The sequence below is a fragment of the Lacerta agilis genome, chromosome 2 (assembly GCF_009819535.1).
Source record: "Lacerta agilis isolate rLacAgi1 chromosome 2, rLacAgi1.pri, whole genome shotgun sequence".
NCBI classification, from domain to species: domain Eukaryota; kingdom Metazoa; phylum Chordata; class Lepidosauria; order Squamata; family Lacertidae; genus Lacerta; species Lacerta agilis.
Genome location: NC_046313.1, coordinates 102593163 through 102615474, shown reverse-complemented (window position 1 = coordinate 102615474; position 22312 = coordinate 102593163). Strand labels below are relative to the sequence as shown.

General features: G+C 47.6%; 1 protein-coding gene across 1 annotated transcript in view; it reads right to left on the bottom strand.

The window, feature by feature from the left end:
- Positions 1 to 1595: 1595 nt before the first annotated feature.
- Positions 1596 to 22312, bottom strand: part of LOC117042338 (zinc finger protein 850-like) — a 28364-nt gene continuing 7647 nt past the window's right edge. Inside the window, exons 7-13 of the mRNA XM_033141887.1 lie at positions 21961 to 21993; positions 20962 to 21065; positions 20085 to 20193; positions 16904 to 17985; positions 7556 to 7637; positions 5902 to 6087; positions 1596 to 4669 (exon numbers count right to left, since the gene is read on the bottom strand). Of these exons, the coding sequence (XP_032997778.1) occupies positions 1596 to 4669; positions 5902 to 6087; positions 7556 to 7637; positions 16904 to 17985; positions 20085 to 20193; positions 20962 to 21065; positions 21961 to 21993 (4670 nt within the window). The remainder of the gene's footprint in view (positions 4670 to 5901; positions 6088 to 7555; positions 7638 to 16903; positions 17986 to 20084; positions 20194 to 20961; positions 21066 to 21960; positions 21994 to 22312) is intronic.

Sequence of the window (22312 nt, the reverse complement as noted above, 5' to 3'; positions counted from 1 at the left end):
CAGTTCAGTTGCTATGCCTCTCCCTTTAAAAAACATCCTAGTGAAAACCTTCATATTCCAGAAGATGAAAGAGGGACTTTGAATTATTACTTTTATTCATTTCTTGCAGGCACGTCCAACAGGTAGATCGTTATCTACAGGTAGATCACTGGACGTCTGTGGTAGATCACTGGTACTTCACTGGCTCCCCCTAAAGAAGCTCAACAACCTTGGCCCCCCTAAAAAAAGCTCAACATTGTTGCCCTGCACCACCAAAAAACGGGGCTTTCCTCCTAACAACTTTGACCTGAACCCCAAAAAACAGGGCTTTCCTTCCTAAAAAAAGATTAACAACTTTGACCTGAACCCCCAAAAAGGGGGTAGATCACTGCCAGTTTTTAACTCTGTGAGTAGATCACAGTCTCTTGGGAGTTGGCCACCCCTGATTTTATTGCATTTATATACCACTTCCCATACCCCAAGGTGACACACATGGTTCCCTTGCTCCTCTGTTAATCCCCACAATAACCCTGTGAGGAAGGTTAGGCTGAGAAGCAGCGACTGGCCCAGGGTCACCCAGTGAGCTTTGTGGCCAAATGGGGGGGGGACTTGAACCCTGGTCCGTCAGGTCTAACCCAGGGTTCCCCAAACTTGGGTCTCCAGATGTTTTGGGACTACAACTCCCATCATCCTTAGCTAGCGCAGGACCTGTGGTTAGGGATGATGGGAACTGTAGTCCAAAACCATCTGGAGACCCAAGTTTGGGGGAACCCTGCTCTAACCATTATGCTGCACTGGTTCAGACCAGGGTGTTAGAATTCAGACCAGTTCAACATCAAACTAAGCCGTGCCCAACTGAACAATATTCTGCAGCTCTCTTTTTTTTTGACTAGGGAGTGGATGTTTTAAAATTAATAACCACGCAGTTGTTTCTCCCCACACCTTTTCTTTTCGGAGAGCAGACTGGCCTCTTGGTTATCACTTTCCTCCTCCATCAAGCAGTAACCGTGTTTCCCCAGTCAGGTTCAGTAATTCAAAACAACCGAAATATCTATGTATCACCAGCAGCATGAAAGGTTCGTTCCCTGAGCAAAGGTGCTTTGAAACTGCACAAGTAAAGTTGATTGTGAGGTAGATTATGACCATTCCTTATATAGTATAGAGATTCTGGGTTCCCTGAAGACACAGGCACCAACTATTGTAGGTAAAAGAGACCCACAGCAGCAGACCATATTAAGGACTGTCCTATTTCATTACGTCTTGGGGAAACATATTAAGTAGGCTTGCCATAAGTCAGGAAAATCCCTGATATGTCCTGGTTTCCGGGTGCAAAAACGGCGCCGGGGGGGGGGGGGATTTTGCCGAATCGGCAAAATGTCAGGGAAAACCACGGATTTGTAGCAACGCGGTGGAAAAAGCAGCGGAAACAGTTCCAAAAGCTTAAAATCACTATTTTGTGGGGGAAGGGGTCCCCCCAAAGAAGTTCAACAATTTTGGGGTCTGCCTTAAAAAATGCTGAACAACTTTGCGGGTGACAGGAAAGTAAAATCCTTTTTTTAAAAAAATATGGCAACCCTGTGTTAAGAAACCCGATCTAGCTGGTCTGCAGAGGGGCTCTAGGAGGAGCTCGTTTTCAAATGGGTCTTCCCATGTTTTTTAAGGGCCCACGGTGTCGGGTAATCTTTGTCACACTCTGTACACTTATAAGGCCTCTCTCCTGTGTGAAGCCTTAGGTGATACCGAAGATTTTGGACTGTTGTGACCCTCTTGCCACAATAAACACAGCAGTAGGGCCTCTCTGTGTGGGTTTTCCGGTGCCTGTCAATGGAGGACCTTGTTCTGAAGCATTTCCCACATTCGTGGCATTGATAGGGCTTGAAATCTGTATGCCTGAGCTGGTGTCTCGCTAGCATTTGGGGCTCCCGGAAGCTCTTCTCACAGGTTTGACATTGATAAGGTCTCACCAAGGTGTGGGTTACCTGATGTCTAGTGAGGGAATACTGATTTCTGTAGGACTTCCCACAGTTAAGGCATGTATGGCTTTCTTTGCCTGTGACAACTCCCTCACGACTCAAGTGTGTTGAATCGACCCCAACTGGATCCTGACCATCTAACCCATTAGCAGGGTGTTCTTCTAAGTGGGTGCTCTGCTCTTCAGCCAGCAATGAACCGTCCACAAAGGTCCTCACACTCCCAGAACTCTCAGGAGGACTTTCTCCTCTAGGGGCTCCCTGAATCAGTCCAGAATAGGCCGAATTGCCAGTCCGCAAGCTGAAACGTCCTTCTGTGTCGCTCGTTGGGTTGCGAGCAAGCATGGAGCCATCCCTGGAAAGGGTTTGGTCACCAGTAACAGGTTCTTCTCGTCCAGTAACGTCTGAGCTGCCCATCGGCCCAGAGCATTCAGGTGAATTTCCTTCAACGTAGACTCCCTGGTGCTTAGAGTTTATTGAATTCTCACACCATGGGTTGACACTTTCAGCGGCATGTCTAGCTTGGTATTCGGGAAGCACTGAGCCATCTCCGAATGTTTTCTTATACTCTTCTAACCCTTTGGCAGAATTTCCCTCCAAGCGGCTGTCCCAGGCAACGCCACCCACACTCCCAAAGCTCTCCTTCTCCTTGTAGATGTCCTCATGCCCAGAGATCATGGAACCATCAGGTGAGCCATTGGAATTTACTTCTGTCTTGCCAGCTTCCTCTTTGGCTACACCATGACCTTCCACACCACCGGTCACTTTGCCTGGACTTCCATTAGCATGCATGTCCTGGTGCCTACGGAGGGAATATTTTGTCCCGAAGGCTTTCTGGCAGATAGAACACTGGTAGGACCTTGTTTTCAAGTGGATGAGCCTGTGTCTACCGAGAGAATTACCGGTTGGGAAGGTTTTCAGGCAGAAAGCGCACTTGTGGATCTGCCCTTGCGGGTGTATCTCCCGATGGCGAGCGAGGGCGTCTCTGTAGGCGAAGGCTTTCCCACAAATGGTGCACTGGTAGCGCTTTTCTCCCATGTGCAGCTGCCGGTGTCTGTTGTGGGAGGTCCAGGTTCGGAATGCTTTCCCGCAGAACGAGCATATATGCAGACTGGGTTGCTCATCCTCATGGGTTTCCTGATGATGAGCGAGAGTGTATCTGTACGCAAAGGCTTTCCCACAAATGGGACATTTGAAAGGCTTGACTTTTACGCTGGGCGGCAAGCGCCCACGGAGCACACTTTTAGCGCCGAACCCTTTCGCACAGCAAGAGGATTTCTGCAGGCCGCTTTCTCCTTTGACACAGGCCTTCCGATCGTCGGGGAAGGACCATTTGCAGGCAAAACCTTCCCCACGGCTGGGACATTTGGCGGGTCTGCATCCCGAGTGGATTCTCTGATGTCTCCTGAGGTTGTAGAGGGTTGTGTAGACTCTCTCGCAACGTGAGCATCTATAGGATCCTTTCTTCCGGGGCGTTTCCAGCAGCGCTCTTGCCTCAAGGTCTTCCTGGCGTCCCCTTCTCTGACGGTTAGCAAAATGTCGGCTGTCTCTGAAGATTTTCCCAGAGTCGGGGCGTTTATAGAGATTTCCTTCCATTTCAATTTTGGGCTGCGCAGGCAGCGTCGAGTCGGCACAGAGGGGCTTACCGCAGTCAAAGCATGTGTCGGATTCAAAATCGACTTGGGTTTTCTGATTTCTAGCGAGTCGGGTTTCTTCCCTGAACGCACCTGGCTGCCCACGCTTCTGCTCTCTTGCATGCACCCTCCAGTGATTAGCAAAGCATCTCCCATCCTTGAAACATCGCCCACACACGGGGCATTCGTGGCTATATTCTCCTGCATCACTTTCCCTCTTTGTGGGGCGGGGCGGCCTCTTTCCAAAGCGCATTTCACGGGGAAGGTATTTATGAGGGTTCCCCTTTCCATGCATTCTCCAATGACCGGCGTCGTCACCCAAACCTTCCTTGCACTTTCCCCGTTTGATTAGAGGAGATTCCTCTCCGACACGTGACCTGTAGCCACGGCGCCGGTAGAAGCTTCCTTCGGTGTGGATCGCCGCTCGATGCCGAGCGAGACCTTTCTCTTTCCTAAAGCCTTTCCCGCAGTCAGGGCACTTAAAGAGAGTCGCTCCCCGAGAGTGGGCCTTCGTCACGTGTCGAACAAGCCATCTCTCTGCCCCGTAGCTTTTCCCACAGTCAGGGCACCAATAGGTTGGTTCACTGGTGTGTGTCGCCCGATGCTCATTGAAAGAGGCTTTCGTAAAGAATTCCTCCCCACACTCAGGGCATTCGTAGGGTTCCCTTCTCAAACGATGCTTTTTCCTATGTGCTTGTGTGTGGGCAATGAGCCGCGATTTCTCAATGAACCCTTTGCCACAGGTGGCACATATATAGGGTCTTGTACTGCTGTGGATTTTTAGGTGTCTTGTGAGAGTTGACTTCCTGCCATATTTTTTCCCACACTTGAAGCATGCGTTCTGGCTCCCTTCTGCATCTATGCCTTGCTGGATGTTCTCGTTACCAACAAGGTCTCCATCTATTTCATCAGCAGGGTTGCTACTGGCTGTGTGTCGCTGCAGGTGATTGTTCCTACTCTCCCAGGTTTCTTCCTCCATGGAACCAGCACTGGGTTTCCCCAACAGAGATGCCCGTGGTTTGGTGACTCTGGGACCTCCTTCCCTCTTCACGTTTTCATCTTCTTCCTCGTTCGTCGGCTCATCATCTGCAAAGGGAAAGAAAAGAAAAATCCCTGAGAAGGCTACCAAAAGGAAGAAGAAGAAGAAGAAGAAGAAGAAGAGGAGGAGGAGGAGGAGGAGTTTGGATTTGATATCCCGCTTTTCACTACCCGAAGGAGTCTCAAAGCGGCTAACATTCTCCTTTCCCTTCCTCCCCCACAACAAACACTCTGTGAGGTGAGTGGGGCTGAGAGACTCCAAAGAAGTGTGACTAGCCCAAGGTCACCCAGCAGCTGCATGTGGAGGAGCGGAGACGCGAACCCGGTTCCCCAGATTACAAGTCTACCACTCTTAACCACTACACCACACTGACAGAACATCCTCCCTATGAAAAATGAAATGAAAAGTGTTTATTATTATTATTATTATTATTATTATTATTATTATTCAGGCCATCTGACTGGGTTGCACCAGCCACTCTGGCTGGCTTCCGACAAATTAAAGACATTAAGCACAGTAAAACATCAAACACTAAAAACTTCCCTATACAGGGCTGCCTCCAGATGTCTTCTAAAACTCAGTTGCTTATTTCCTTGACATCTGATGGAAGGGCGTTCCACAAGGAGGGTGCCACCACCGAGAAGGCCCTCTGCCTGGTTCCCTGTAACTTTGCTTCTCACAGTGAGGGAACTGCCAGAAGGCCCTCGGAGCTGGACCTCAGTGTCAGGGGTGAACGATGGGGGCGGAGATGTTCATTCAGGTATACAGGGATGAAGCCGTTTAGGGCTGAGGACCCAACTGAACTGCATAAAATTCTATGTGGCATGGAAAGAGTAGTGGTTTCTTGGCGAACACGGTGAACTTGAATGCTGACGGGGAAACACATTTGGCACAAAAATTATGTAATTCACGAGCAGAAGAGGTGGGGATGACCGCTAGCATGGAGGCCTTTACAGGTACAAATTAGGAGGAGGATAAGGTGAGCAAAGGCTATTTGGCATGATGTCTAAACAGAACCACCATGTTCAAATGCAGTATATGCCAGAATTCCAGTTTCTGCAGCTGGGGGAAGGGTCTGTGGCCTTCATGTCCTTCTTGAGGAGCTCCTGGTGCCCTTCAGAGGTTGCTGGGCTACAAATTCCATCACTGACACGCTGGCCGAGGCTGATGGGAGCTGTAGTCCATTGACACCTGGAACACGATAACTTAGCCACCTCTGATTTGGGGCTTGGAAGGTGATTTTAGGCTTAAGCTTGAAGATGCCAAGTACAATCCTTACCTGCACTAGATGAATCTGAACTATGGATGCTCACAGGACACCGGTAGGAATTGTACCAAGTTGCTGCCTTTGGCCCTTGTTCCGGCGATTGTTTCATCATCTCTTTATCTGCATCACGGCAGTAGCTCTGGAAATCTGGGGCCCAAGTGTTCTGCCCTTGTTCCAGAAAGGCAAACAGTCCAGAGGCTTGGAGAGGAGAAAGAGAGAGAGAGAGAGAGAGAGAGAGAGAGAGAGAGAGAGAGAGAGAGAGAGAAGCAGATGAGTTGTGGATTCATTTCCCGCTTACTTTTTCTTGAAAGTGAAAAAGAAAGCCTGGAAGCAGACTCCCCAGCCAGCAAGAGTTCTCTGGGGGGAGGTTGCTGTTCAACCAATCACTCTGCAGTAAAGTTTTAAAAACAGAAAACTTGCGAAAACTACAGGTGACAAGCAAAATCTAATTCAGGGGTCGGCAACGTGCGGCCCATGAGCTGGATGCGGCCCACGAAGACCGTTTTACCACCCATGAGCCGCCCCCGAACCGAGCCGCCCACATGGCAAGTCCCCCACACGCTGCATTAAACCGGTGCAGCACAGCATGGGGATTCGCCGAGGGACGCCGGAAATTGTGTCTGCGCACGCACAGATACTGGAAATCACGTCTGCGCATGTCCAGACGCCGAAAATCACTTCTGTGCAGACGCAGTTTTTCACACCGCGGACATGCACATATGCAATTTCCGGCGTTGTGCTGCGCCAGTCTGGCCCACAGACGATCTCCGTGGGAGCGATCCGGCCCATGGCCGGTAAACCTTGCCAACCCCGGATCTAACTGGAAGCATCCCATCCTGTGAAAAGAGAGAAGGGGCAATGCCTCTTTTTAGATTATGCTTGTTAAGACACATGCATGGAATTTGATAATCTAAATAACAAAGTATGTTTCCCCCCCTTTTGGAGTATTGTATTCTTATGTGGAAATGTTTAAATAGATCATTCATCTAAGGCTGTACTCCTAAGGCAATAAGCCTTACTGAACACAGAGGAGGGCATTGCCTCTGAGTAAATATGAAAGGGAATGCACTGCACATGTGATTGGTTTTCCTATAGCCGATTGACTAGATTTAAAAGGTTAGAAATATTTGAACGGATTAAAAAGGCAGCCCTGATTAACTAGGCAGATCTCATTCTTCTAGTTAATTTTTAGGAAAAACTAGTATTGGATAAATGTATATGTTGCCTTCTAATATATAAAAAAACTATCAAGGCGGCTTACATTAATAAAACAATTGAAATGTTTGAAGAGACATTTCCCCCCTCTTCTCCTTTGAAGCGGTGAAGTTTCCCAACCCATACGTAATACATTTCACTCCCAAATATGAAAGATATTATTAGCCAGTTTAAGGCTGCGCAGCTACTTTGCAGTAAGTCCCATTGAACTCAAGGGGACTTACTTCCAACTAAACGTGCACGGGCTTGCCTGCACATCCATGATGCTGAAGTGCCCGGCGAGTCCTTAGTTCTGCCTCTTTCACATGCAACCTCCATGGCTTTCATAGGAAACTTTTACCCAACAATTAAACAAAGTCCAGCTCAGTTTAAGTCTGCAGTGCTTTAAAAAAAAAAAACACCCAAAAAACACCTTACAACTGCAAAGAACAGGAGGGAAATGTGATCTCACCCATGAAGATGGTGCTGTAACTCTCCTGAATGGTTTCTCTGTAGACGCTTCCCTGGTCAGCATCCAGGAGATCCTGCTGGATCTGAAACAAACAGAAAACCCTCACTTTCAAATAAGACTGCAAGAAGAGCCCTGCTGGGTCAGGACGAAGGCCCGGTATCTTGCTCTCGCAGTGGCCAGCAACACATGCCTCTGGGAAGCCCACGGGCAGGACCTGAGTGCGAAAGCTGCACTCTCCCCCACTTGTGGTTCCCAGAAACTGGCATTCAAAGGCATACTTTGGACAGTGGCGACAGCAAATAGCTGCAGTAGCCAATGATAGCCTTAAGTAGGTGCAAGAGGGATTCCGGCATGAACTATAGCCAGGAGGAACCAAGCAAGGGGTCTTGGGGCCCAGAGTAGTATGTACATATAAAAATTACCAGAGCTCTCTGAGAAAAGGGTTTGATTGTTAAGCCACTTTAACTCTGGGAGAGGAACAGCGGTTCCCTAACCAATTCCAGCACCCTTAACAAACTACGGCTCCCAGGATTCTTTGGGAGAATATTTAAAGCAGGGGTCCCCAAACTAAGGCCCGGGGGCCGGATGTGGCCCAATCGCCTTCTAAATGCGGCCCACGGACGGTCCGGGAATCAGCGTGTTTTTAAATGAGTAGAATGTGTCCTTTTATTTAAAATGCATCTCTGGGTTATTTGTGGAGCATAGGAATTCATTCATATTTTTTTTCAAAATATAGTCTGGCTCACCACATGGTCTGAGGGATGGTGGACCGGTGAACGGCTGAAAAAGGTTGCTGACCCCTGGGCTAACTCAAACATCACCCCCCATGAGCTTCAGAGTGGGATCTGAACTCTGGTCTCCAGGATCCTAGTCTAGCACTCGAACCATGACACCAATCTGGCTCTCAACACCTGGCCATTGAGTTACTTGAAGGAAAAGTGGGACACAAAAACTGGGTAACTGCTGGATGTTTTATTTTTCAAAAAGGGGGCAGCAAGTTTGGTGTAGTGGTTAGGAGCGGCAGACTCGTAATCTGGGGAACCGGGTTCGTGTCTGCACTCCTCCACATGCAGCTGCTGGGTGACCTTGGGCTAGTCACACTTCTCTGAAGTCTCTCAGCCCCACTCACCTCACAGAGTGTTTGTTGTGGGGGAGGAAGGGAAAGGAGAATGTTAGCCGCTTTGAGACTCCTTCGGGTAGTGAAAAGCGGGATATCAAATCCAAACTCTTCTTCTTCTTCAATTACACCCCCCACCCCACCCCACCCCACCCCATTAGCCTAGGTGCAACCTGAAGCATGCAGAACACCTAGTAATCTTCATCCAATTACGACCACTATCTCCTGGTATACTCTGTGTTAAGGTCATGACTAGATCCTAGTCTTGTGGTTACAACATCATTCAAGCAAGTGCACCCCCTTTGCTTAACATCCAGGCCCGTTAGGAGTTCTGGAGAGCCTAAAAGCTGGCTGAATATTGTGCAACATCCTAGCAAAATTCTGTATTCTCTTAACCTGCACGGAGTCACTGTTACGTTCTCTCGCTTTCTTATTATTTTATTATCTCTCCCCACCCCCACCCCGCCCCCGCCTAATCTGCTTGAGGCAGGAACGAACCTGCATTTTGCTTGTATACTTCATGCAAAACACATGCAGAAAAATAGGAATTCGGTTTTGTTCGTTTTTTTAAATTAAAAACCAACAAACCTCACCCACACAGTTAACAAGGAGCGCCGTGGAACAGTTCTCCTAGTTCCCACACCACAACTAAGTACAAGCAAGACTTTTTTATTATTATTTCGAACTAAGGTTCTCTGCCTGGACTATCACAGGAGTGCCTCTGAGTACGTGCAAAGTCCCGCCGGAGGAGAGCCACGCCGCAGCGCAGCCCCACAAGAGTTCCCACATTAGAAATCAAGGCGTCTACTGAAGCTTACCTAGGGCAAGAAGCGAACGCAACAAAATCCTTTTTAAAAAACAAAAAAAAAAACCACGTAGAGAAAAGATAAATCAATTGGACCGGGGACACATATACACCGGATATTAAGGGGTCTGTTTTTTTCAGGTAGCCGCCCCTCTCCTACAATGGATCAACCAGTGGTGGAACCCCCGCTATCTCTCTATCTCTCTCTTTTCCCCCCTCTTTTTTTTTTTTTTTTGGCAATGAATGACTTATCCCATAAAAGTTGGCAGCATCCTGGGAGAATGAGGAAGGCAGCGGCTCGCTCAGGGAAGTCTTGGTTTGTCCTTTGCAAAACCGCTTTTCATTTATTTATTTGATTTATGTGCCGCACCTTCCTGGGAGGATCTCAGGGCTCTTCAGGTAAGAGCAGAAATGAATCGTTAAAACCAAAACAACAAAACAATAACCACTGCTCGCTACTACCTTCCTACCCCGTTGCTGTCCGTTGCTGCCCGCGGCCCGATCCGAAGATCCCCCTCTGCATTAGGTAGAAAGCCCTCCCTTTCGCAGCCACCCCGGCATATATCTCCCGGATTCATTTTACCTGGGAACTGCAGGCGACAGGTGAGTCCTTTTCCTGCACCTTTAACTTCTGCTGGCTCCCATCGCAGTAGGTAAGGGGCCAAGAGAGCAAATCTTCCTCTCTTTAGAAAGAAGAACGAAATCCAGCTGGAACCAGGAGAAAGAGCAGCAGCCTGGCCGCAATGGGGGTCAGAGGCGTCTATACTTCTTAAAAAGCTCTGCCCCACAACTGTGCGGAGGCCGGCAGTAGAAGCGGCAGCCCCACCCTCAGGGGTAAACAGAGACCTCTGGTGGCAAAAGAAGGCGAGACCACCACTTGCATTCAAGTCCAATGTAGGAAATAAGTCGGAAGGGACCCCAAGGGTCATCCAGTCCAACCCCCTGCAATGCAGGAATCTCCACTAGATTCCACCATGACAGATGGCCATCCAACCTCTGCTTAAAAGCCTCTAATGCAGTGTTTTTCAACCACTGTTCCGCGGCACACTAGTGTGCCGCGAGATGTTGCCTGGTGTGCCGTGGGAAAAATTGAAAAATTACTTTATATATAGTCAATATAGGCACAGAGTTAAATTTTTTAACATTTTTTAACATTTTCTAATGGTGGTGTGCCTCGTGATTTTTTTCATGAAACAAGTGTGCCTTTGCCCAAAAAAGGTTGAAAAACACTGCTCTAATGAAGGAGAGTCCACAAACCTCCCAAGGGAGACTGTTCCCCTGTCAAACAGCTCTCAAAAAGTTATTCCTAGTGTTTAGTTGGAATCTCCTTTTTTTGTTTTTTGTTTTTTTAATTGGACGAGAATTTTTACATTCATTGTATAATCTCCGTCAAGTATTGAATTTCCTGTACAGTTTTTTCCTTTTTCCCTTCCCACCCCCTCCCCACCCATGGTCCATTGCAACGGTTCAAACAGTAGACCTCAGCCACGGGCACAGAGTCATTAATTTCCACCGAATGTCTTTTTTCCCGGTTGTTATTATCCATTGAAAATAGAGCTTCCATCTGGTCTTGACCATCGTAGCCTTGACCTTCCATGATGTTTCCTGTGTCGTGACTGCAATGATATCCGATTGGATAAAATCAAAAAGATAATTAGACCAGACCTCTTCTGTCCATTTTTTCCTATCCTTCCACCCCAGCGCTATTGTTGCCTTTCCTGCTAGAATCATGGCTTTGAATGTAAACTGGTCCCCTTTCTCTATGGCTATATTTCCTAGTAATCCCATTGTCATAAGGTTAAAGTCTATAGATAACTTCACTTTAAAAACTTCATTAATGATCTTAAGAATTTTATTCCAGAATCTCCTTGCCTCTGGGCAATTAGTCAGAATCTCCTTTCTTGTAACTTGAAGCCTTTGGTTTGAGTCCTACCCTCCGGAGCAGGAGAAAGCAAGCATGCTCCACCTGACAGCCCCTGAGATATTTGAAGATGACTATCACAACTCCTCTTTTCCAGGCCAAACGTACCCAGCTCCCTCAACCACTCCTTATCAGGCTGTGTTTCCAGACCCCTGAAAACATGCAAATGCAGGTGTCATGTGTGACAGTTCATCACTGATGAGCACTTTCAATCAATGGCTGCACATGCCGTTGGAAGTCATCGTATTATAGGTCTCTGCTGTATTTTCCCACTACATGCACACAGAGCTTCCGTAGAGGTGGAAGAGGTAGCCAACTAGCCTTGTGGCACCTGGAAGATGACCCAATTTGCTGCGGGTAGCGCTGTGGGTTAAACCACAGAGCCTAGGGCTTGCCGATCAGAAGGTCGGCGGTTCGAATCCCCGCGACAGGGTGAGCTCCCGTTGTTCAGTCCCTGCTCCTGCCAACCTAGCAGTTCAAAAGCACATCAAGTGCAAGTAGATACAGGTGAAACTCAAAAAATTAGAATATCGTGGAAAGGTTAATTTCTTTCAGTAAGTCAACTTAAAAGGTGAAACTAATATATGAGATAGACTCATGACATGCAAAGTGAGATGTGTCCAGCCCTTATTTGTTATAATTGTGATGATTATGGCGTACAGCTGATGAGAACCACAAATTAACAATTTCAACTTTGGGGTTTTCATCAGCTGTACGCCATAATCATCACAATTATAACAAACAAAGGCTTGACATATCTCGCTTTGCATGTCATGAGTCTATCTCATATATTAAACTCCAGTAGCTAATGTAAACAATTGCTTACATAAATGGACTTTTCCACGATATTCTAATTTTTCGAGTTTCACCTGTAAATGGGTACCGCTCCAGGCGGGAAGGTAAACGGCGTCTCTATACGCTGCTCTGGTTCGCCAGAAGCAGCTTTGTCATGCTGACCACATAACCCGGAAGCTGTACGCCAGCTCCCTTGGCCAAAAAAGCGAGATGAGCGCCGCAACCCCAGAGTTGTCTGCGACTGGACCTAATGTTCAGGGGTCCCTTTACCTTTAAGTTTGCATTGGCTAGAGTTTGCCTCCTTGAATCTCAGATGCAGGGATCAGATGAGCTTCATTGTGCATCTGATGAAGTGTACTTGAATCCACAAATAATAGAACCCGTTAATTGGTTCTTATGATAAACCGTTGGTCCAGTTTGCTTTTTTTAAAAAAAAATTTTAAACCCAAACTTCCTGGTGACACAGACAAGTCCGTCATGACTTGCTAGGGCAGCATAACGTTAAGAGAGATGGCAACTCTGATTGTTTGCATTTATATCCTACCTTTTCCCTCCAAGCTGGTGTACGTTGTTCTCCCCCTACTTCGTTTTATCCTCACAACAACCCTGTGAGGTGGGTGAGGCTGAGAGTGAGTGACTGGCCCAGGGTGCAACCAGAGAGCATCATGGCTGAGTGGGGGATTTGAACCCTGATCTTGCAAGTGGCCAGATGCAAAGGTTGACAAGACAGCACAGCTTCCATGTAGATATAGCAGCCTCTGTCGCTTGTCATGCAGAGCAGAGAAAAGCTGCAGAGGTCAAAAGTCCCTCTTCTCCGCAGTTGTTTACAGTATCTCTGCTTTCCTTTGCACCCAATTACCCCCCCCCCTTTCATGGTCAGGGTATTATTATTATTATTATTTAAATAATTTAGTCAGCATAATCTGGCTAAAACAGAATTGACCCAGAACAGCAATTGTTGTTGTTTTTTTCTCTTGGGTTTTCAAACTTCCTACCCTCCAGGAACCTTTCGCTCTATTGATTTGTCTGCTGAGGACCCTTCCTGCTTGCCTAAAAAAGCAGGCTCCAAAATGGAAATGAGCAACATAACCCCAAACCGGTGCATAACAAAGGAGAAATGCCCAGCATTCACAGACAATGCAGGGATCTCTTGGCAGAGACAATAAGCTGTCATGCCTCCACTATTTGGATTAACTTTGGTTGATGGAACAGGATAGGAACATGAGAAGCTGCCTTCGAACTTCAGTATTGTGAGTCCAAAATGGAATCTGGGAGTTTCTGCCTGCAGACCAAATGCTCTCTCTCTGAGCTATATCCCTTCCCCAAGCATGCAAGCTTGCTTTAGAAATAAATAAACTGATACTTATTCAAAGATATACAAAAAATACATAACCATTACAAAGTATCATTTTTATAATACAGGTGAAACTCGAAAAATTAGAACATTAGAAAATTAGAATATCGTGGAATATTTATGTAAGCAATTGTTTTCATTAGCTACTGGAGTTTAATATATGAAATAGACTCATGACATGCAAAGTGAGATATGTCAAGCCTTTATTTGTTATAATTGTGATGATTATGGCGCATACAGCTGATGAGAACCCCAAAGTTGAAATTGATAATTTGGTGTTCTCATCAGCTGTACGCCATAATCCTCACAATTATAACAAATAAAGGCTTGACATATCTCACTTTGCATGTCATGAGTCTATCTCATATATTAGTTTCACCTTTTAAGTTATATTACTGAAAGTAATGAACCTTTCCACGATATTCTAATTTTTCGAGTTTCACCTGTATACGGAGATAAAACAGCTAAAGGTAAAGGTAAAGGGACCCCTGACAATTAAGTCCAGTCGCAGACGACTCTGGGGTTGCAGCACTCATCTCACTTTAAAGGTCAAGGGAGCCGGCGTTTGTTCGCTCCGCAGAGTTTTCCTGGGTCATGTGGCCAACATGACAAAGCCGCTTCTGGCGAAACCAGAGCAGCACACAGAAACACCGTTACCTTCCCGCTGGAGCGGTACCTATTTATCTACTTGCACTGGGATGCGGGTTACAGGTGGGTAGCCGTGTTGGTCTGCCATAGTCAAAACAAAATCGAAAATTCTTTCTAGTAGCACCTTAGAGACCAACTGAGTTTGTTCCTGGTATGAGCTTTCGTGTGCATGCACACTTCTTCAGATGCGGGTGGCACTGTTTTATACTGAGATAAAACAGCTACATAGTCTAAAAGAGAACAAAGTCAGAAGGAAGGAAAGGAAAGGAGAAACCTGAAGAAAAAGTGAGAGAAAAGGGAAAGAAAGAAAAAAAACAAAGATAAAGAAGGTAAAATAAAAGGAATTCTGACCCTCTGTCCTGCAGCTATATGATAGTCGTTCCTTAAGGTCCAACCATATTATTATTATTATTATTATTATTATTATTATTATTATTACTTCTTCTTCTGTAAACCAGTATTTTTTCAATCTTAAAATCCAGAAATTACAAGATCATTCTTGCTTGTATTCCCACTCTGGGAATCGTAGCTCTGCAAGCAGAATCAACAACGTGTCATGCTCCAGACTAGAATTCTAGAGCAGGAAGGGACCCCAGGGGACATCTAGCCCAACCCCCTGAAATGCAGGAACGTTTTTGCCCTACGTGGGCTTTGAACCTGCAACCTTGAGATCAAGAGTCCCATGCTCTTACCGACCAATATACACGCAAGAGGTAAATGCACCTCCAGTTTTCAGTGTGAGCAGAAAGCAGCCAGGAGGTGGCTTTTGAAATGTGTTCCGTTAAGAGATTTACGGTATATACCACCTTTCCGGCAGAGCTTTTCTGCAGCTGCTGAGATTCTTTGTGCGCCTGCCTCTCTGTGCATCCTCTCTCTGGGGAGCATCACAGGCAGAGGGAGAGAAGAAGCCCAGGCATGCGCAGAGACCCCTTGACATTGCTGCAAGAGGCAGAAGGAACACAAATCCAAATATGGACTGACCGTTAATATTTTATTTTTTTAAAAGTTATTGGAGAAGCAGGCAACAGTCCTATGCAGACAGCAAGGCAAGCACAGGGCAAATGCAGCACTGCTCTGCCAACATCAGTCTTGATTTCTCCAGCCCTGCTTGCCTTCCTGTCAGTTCCCTCCTCCTGAGTCTGTTTCTCCCTTGAAGAACTCAGCAGGGAGGAGGATGGGGACACAAGTCATTGGCTCTGCTGGACACTGGCTCTGGCGCCACCTACTGTTCAGCTCCAGCCCTCACAGGCACTAGTATCCACAATTAGTGTGTATATGGGTATGTGTGTGTGTTTGGTCTCCTCCTATCACCCACTCTGCAGAGGCACCAGTTCCCAGCAGCTTGCAAACCTACCAAGCCACTCCTCCCAATTATTATTATTATTTTAAATGCCATCATGCAGTCCAAATGAAAATAGTTTTTTCCGCTTAAACTGTCCCCATGTACCTCCAAGAACAGGAGTCACAGAATCATAGAAGGGACCCTCTATTCCAGGCATGTCCAACCAGTAGATCCTGATCTACCGGTAGATCCCCGGCTGATCCTGGTAGGTCACAGGACCCTTATCAATTGTGGGATTAAATAAAGTTTATCAAAAGTTAACAAATGAAAGCTGAAGAACTCTGGGCAAGCCTACCCCCCCAAAATATTATTATTATTATTATTATTATTATTATTATTATTATTATTGAGAGCCAGTGTGGTGTAGTGGTTAAGAGTGGTAGACTTGTAATCTTGGGAACCGGGTTCGTGTCTCCGCTCCTCCACATGCAGCTGCTGGGTGACCTTGGGCTAGCTAGTCACACTTCTCTGAAGTCTCTCAGCCTCACTCACCTCACAGAGTGTTTGTTGTGGGGGAGGAAGGGAAAGGAGGATGTTAGCCGCTTTGAGACTCCTTCGGGTAGTGAAAAGCGGGATATCAAATCCAAACTCTTCTTCTTCTTCTTCTTCTTCTTCTTCTTCTTCTTCTTCTTCTTCTTCTAGAACTCTGGGCAATCTACCCACCCCAGGCACGCTCCTCCTCCCTCCAATGACAATGGGTAGATCACGGCCAGTTTTTTTATATACTGTGAGTAGATCCCAGTCTCTTGGGAGTTGGATGTGCCTGCCTATTCCAACCCTCTGCAATGCAGAAATATGCAGCTGTCCCATACGGGGATCGAACCTCCAACCTTGGTGTTATCAGCGCCACGCTCTAACCATTCAGGCTACCATAAGTGCATGTACAGGCAGAGGGCCTTCTTAGTGGTGGCACCCACCCTGTGGAACCCTCTGAAGGCAGCCCTGTAAAGGGAAGTTTTCAATGTCTGATGTTTCATTATTCTTTTATACATGTTGGAAGCCGCCCAGAGTGGCTGGGGCAACGCAATCAGATGGCTGGGGTACAAATAATAAAATAATCATTTTTATTAATATTATTATTATTATTATTATTATTATTATTATTATTATTATTATTATTATTACAGCAGCTGCTGGACCAGCCATCCAGATCAAGCATCTTCAGTCTGGTCCCCTTAGCACAGGCATCCCCAAACACGGCCCTCCAGATGTTTTGGGACTACAACTCCCATCATCCCTAGCTAACAGGACCAGTGGTCAGGGATGATGGGAATCTTAGTCCCAAAACATCTGGAGGGCTGAGTTTGGGGGCGCCTGCCTTAGCAAGAACTGGATTCATTTCTGGTCTCTGCACAGCCTTCATTTAGTGGGCTCCCGTATCTTTGGCGTGGACTGTCCGGTGTCGAATCAGATGGCCGTTTTGAGTGAAGCTTTTCCCACAGTCAGGGCATGCAAACGGCTTCTCCCCTGTATGGATCCTTTTGTGGGCCAAAAGGGCGGAGCTGCGGTTGAAGCTCTTGCCACATTCGGTACACGGGTAAGGCTTATGCCCGGTGTGGATTATCCGGTGCTTCAGAAGAGTGGAGTGCTGGCTGAAGCCTTTCCCACATTCTGAACACCGGTAGGGCTTTTCGTTTGCATGAACTCTCCGGTGCGTCTTGAGGGTTGAATTCTGGCCAAAGCCCTTCCCACAGTCAGGACACTTAAAGGGCTTCTCATCCGTATGGACCCGGCGGTGAGCAAAGAGGGCCGAGCTCGAGCTGAAGCTTTTCCCGCACGAGGCACACCTGTGCGGCTTCTCCCCGGTGTGCGTCCTCCGGTGAGCAAGGAGGAAGCAATTAAACCGGAACCCTTTGCCGCAGTCGGGGCACTCGTAGGGCCTGGCGCTTGAGTGAGTACGCTGGTGCCGGGCGAGGGCCGCGCAGCCTCTGAAACCTCTCCCGCACACGGAGCACGTCAGGGATCTCCCCTCCCGGTGGACCTTCTGGTGTTTGGCAACGTCCGAGGCGAAGCGGAAGCGCTTCCCGCACTCGGGGCAGCTGTGGAGCCTCTCGCCCGTGTGGATTTTCTGGTGCCGGAAAAGGTTGGAGCTCTGGCTGAAGCTCTTGCCGCACTGGCGGCACTCGTAAGGCCTCTCCCCGGTGTGGATGCGCTGGTGGGTAACGAGGGTGGAAAACCGACGGAAGCTTTTCTCGCAGGCCGGGCACTCGTGGGGTTTCTTCTCCAGCAGGGCTTGGAGTCCTCCGGTTTCCTGGCGGCTTGGATGGCCTTGGAATCCCGCCGTGTTATTCCCAAACCTGCACTCAGTCGCGATCGGCTCTTCCCTTTTGACATTCTTCAGAACGACCCTGTGGCATTCGCTTGGCGCAGTCACGTCCAGCTCCCTTTGTGCCTGGTCCTTCTGCTGAAAGACCCTGATCTCGTCCTCGCTTTGCATGCCGTTCCCTACTGGGACAAAAGGCAAATGTTACAAAAGTTTCTGTTGGTGGGACCGAGAGGTTAGGTTCACTGTGATTTCTTGGGTAGGTCCTCAAACTGAACAGAGTGAAAGATTGTGAATGTAGAGACCCCCATGTATGACCTAAACAGTGCCTAGTTTATTTTTCGGCTGCTATTTTGTTAATGATGTTTTATAGGTTATAAATGCTACAATGATTTGTTAACCATACTGTATACAGTGGTCCTACTTGTTGAACCAATCGGCTCCCAAACACTGCAAACCCGGAAGTAAGTGTTCCGCTTTGCAAACGTTTTTTGGAAGCCGAACATCCGACGCAGCTTCCATGGCTTCCGATTGAGCACAGGAAGCTCCTGCAGCCAATCGGAAGCTGTGCCTTGGTTTCCGAATGGTTTTGGGAGTCGAACAGGCTACTAGAAAGGATTAAGTTCGAGAACCAAGGTATCACTGTAATATGACTTTTGCTTCAATTGTGATGTTTAACTCACTTTTTCAGTTGTTGGTTTGTTAACAGTGTTTTATAGGCTGTAACCTCAGATACGCTGATGACACAACCTTGATGGCAGAAAGTGAGGAGAAATTAAAGAACCTTTTAATGAGGGTGAAAGAGGAGAGCGCAAAATATGGTCTGAATCTCAACATCAAAAAAACTAAGATCGTGGCCACTGGTCCCATCACCTCCTGGCAAATAGAAGGGGAAGAAATGGAGGCAGTGAGAGATCTCACTTTCTTGGGCTCCATGATCACTGCAGATGGTGACAGCAGTCACGAAATTAGAAGACGCCTGCTTCTTGGGAGGAAAGCAATGACAAACCTAGACAGCATCTTAAAAAGCAAAGACATCACCTTGCCGACAAAGCTATGGTTAAAGCTATGGTTTTCCCAGTAGTAATGTATGGAAGTGAGAGCTGGACCATAAAGAAGGCTGATCGCCGAAGAATTGATGCTTTTGAATTATGGTGCTGGAGGAGACTTGAGAGTCCCATGGACTCCAGTACTTTGGCCACCTCATGAGAAGAGAAGACTCCCTGGAAAAGACCCTGATGTTGGGAAAGATGGAGGGCACAAGGAGAAGGGGACGACAGAGGATGAGATGGTTGGACAGTGTTCTTGAAGCGACTAGCATGAGTTTGGCCAAACTGTGGGAGGCAGTGAAGGATAGGCGTGCCTGGCGTGCTCTGGTCCATGGGGTCACGAAGAGTTGGACACGACTGAACGACTGAACAACAACAATGGTTTGTCAATTATTCTACATGATTTCTGCTGCATTTGTAATCATATAATAATAGAAGTGTAGTTGGAAGGGAGCCCAAGGATCGTCTTGATGATGTTTCATTGTGATGTTTCATTGTGCTATATCGTGTTATTTATTGTTTGTTAAGATGCTTTGGTGTTCATTTGAATGAAAAGTGGCATGGAAATATAATCAATCAAATCAATCAATCAATCGACTTGTTGATGGTGAATTGAGGGGGCAAGCTTCTTGGATTGGGGGGGGGGGAGAGGGACCAACAGTCTCCTAGCTGTAGGAAACATAGTATAGCTCCCCAACCCAGTGCCCTCTGAGGGTTTTGAACTACAATTTCGATCAGTCCCAGCCAGCACTGATGGGACTTGTACATGGGCACAGTCAAAGGGGTGTGGGAAGGGGGCAGCTACCCACCCACCCCCAAATCAAGTAAATAAATAAATAAATAAAAATACTTAACTAACTGAGGTTCTGCCTCCCCTAACATGAAGTCTGCTCCCCACCCCCAACAAAAACCCCATCTTCGCCCATGGACTCGTAGTCCAGAACTTCTAGCAGGCAACACATTGGTGAAGGCTGATATGGCTGGATCTGATTTTGCGGCTCGCAGCATAGGGAGAGCGACGGTTTGGGGAGGTTCCAACAATCAAAAATCAGTGTTGACAAAAGATTAAAACAACTTATTCAGAAAGGCAAGGTACTGAGCAATTTTGAACCTATGCAAATGCCCTTTTTTGGAGAGACGGCGGGAGCAGGAGGAGGAGCAGACTGAGCTACTGCTGGACAGAAGCAAAAGGTAATTTCCAGAGTGGGAGAAATATATAACTAAGTCCAATTCACCTTCCTTGTGTTCCTCTAGGCCTCTGATCAACGGTCCCTTCCTGGGTTCCTCGGAAGTCCACTGTTCGATGCTATGGTGTTCAGGTACCTGATCCAAGACCAGAGGACCCTGGGGGGAAAAAGGGTTTCATGCTTTCTGAAAGATACAGTCAGAGAAGTAAAAGCAGAAGCTTCGTGGGCTGTGCACACAGCATTTTCTTATCCATCAGATGCGCAATTTGGAATCTAGTAACTGGTACACAAATGTATATCTTGGACTTCCCAAGTTTTTTTTTATTCCTTCCATACATCGGGGCACTATGTGGGTTTCAACATGGCGCTGCGGCTGGAGTTTTGGAACGAAGATGGAAGAGACCCAGATTCAAACTCATGGCCCTTCAGATGTTGACAAACTCCAGTTCCCATCAGCCTCAGCTAGCCTGGTCTATGGTCAAGGACAGTGGGAGTTGTAGTTCAGCAGCTTCCCCGCTCCAGATCTTGAGCATGCGCTAGCAGTCTTTAATTTGAACCCGTGCCAAATGAGCCATGCACACCGCTGTTTGTGCACATGGATAATCTAGCAGCTTGTGTTTTACTGCCTAACTGAAAACAATCCTTTTGCCAAGAATTACCAGTGGGGCAGCTGCGGCTGCACTTAGGACCGTCTTTTGGGCTTCTGGTTCGCCACCAGGAGACCTAGTGGATCACTGGGCTTGATGGGCCATTGGCCAAATCCAGCAGGCTCTTCTTAACGTTCTTACAATCAAGGTTCTAGCCCCTCATTACACTAAAGGAAGAATGTGGCTATACGGTGACAGCTGAGAAGCACGATCGCTTCTTTGGCTTCCTTCCAGAAACATGGCCATTTTGTGTCCTGGATACCTCCGCACCTACATACCTGAGTTCCTTCGGCTGCAAGTAAACCTTCTCTGACAGTCTCCACTGGCTGATCGTCTTGAGGAGGCGTTGCTCTGGACTGAAACATAGATATTATCCTGAAGCCTGTCAAGATGTGAAGCACAACATGGGGAACATCAGGCAAATGCCGTCTTGAGTTAGTTAGTTTGCTACATCTATATACAGTGGTACCTCTAGTTACGGACTCGATCCGTTCCGGGGTGCGAAAAGTCCGCAACTAGAGCGGCGCTTCTGTGCACGCACACATGCGGCACGATAAGAGCGCTTCTGCGCATGTACGAACTGCGCAGAACGCTTCTGCGCCCACATGCGCGGCGAAACCCGGAAGTATACACTTCTGGGTTTGCCGCGTTCGCAAGCCGAAAAGACGCAACATGAACCTAACGCAACACGAAGTATGACTGTACAGTCATACCTCGGGTTACGGCCGCTTCAGGTTGCACGATTTTGGGTTGCGCACCATGCCGGACCCAGAAGTACCGGAATGGGTTACTTCCGGGTTCGGCGCTTTGCGCATGCACAAAAGTGCTAAAACGTGACCCTCACGTGCGCAGAAGCACCGAATCATGACCTGCGTGTGCACAGAAGCAGCGCTGTGTGTTGCAAACGCTGCGGGTTGCGAACATGCCTCCCGGACGGATTATGTTCGCAACCCGAGCGTCCACTGTAATGACTTTCCCCTCCACTTTAATCATAGGACTTAAGGCAGTGTACATGGGACTCCTTAGCTGCCTCCCATCCCAGGCACTGACCTACTTGGCTTCGGCAAGGTGGCTGCATCATGTGCTCAATAAACCATCATTTCCTGCTACCTGCCCTGTGCTGCAAAAACCAGGTGGCAGTGATGGTAAAGCTCTGGGGCAGCCACAATGTGTGGCTGATGGACCTGCCTGTCTTGGAGCCCCAGGTGTGTCTATTGCTCCTCTTTTTGACCAGTCTTGCTTTAGTGTCCCTCTCCAGCACGCACCCCGAGACGTACCTGTGTCACCCTCCAGCTCCATCCGTAAAGTCTCTGGGGTAGGGAGAAACAAAGCAAGGAAGAGAATATTTTGTAATCCTGAGAATTTGCAGGGATGTATCACTAGAAGGACAGATCCTGAAGTTGAGGCTCCAGTACTTTGGCCACCTCATGAGAAGAGAAGACTCCCTAGAAAAGACCCTGATGTTGGGAAAGATGGAGGGCACAAGGAGAAGGGGACGACAGAGGATGAGATGGTTGGACAGTGTTCTCGAAGCTACTAACATGAGTTTGGCCAAACTGCAGGAGGCAGTGGAGGATAGGCGTGCCTGGCATGCTCTGGTCCATGGGGTCATGAAGAGTCGGACACGAC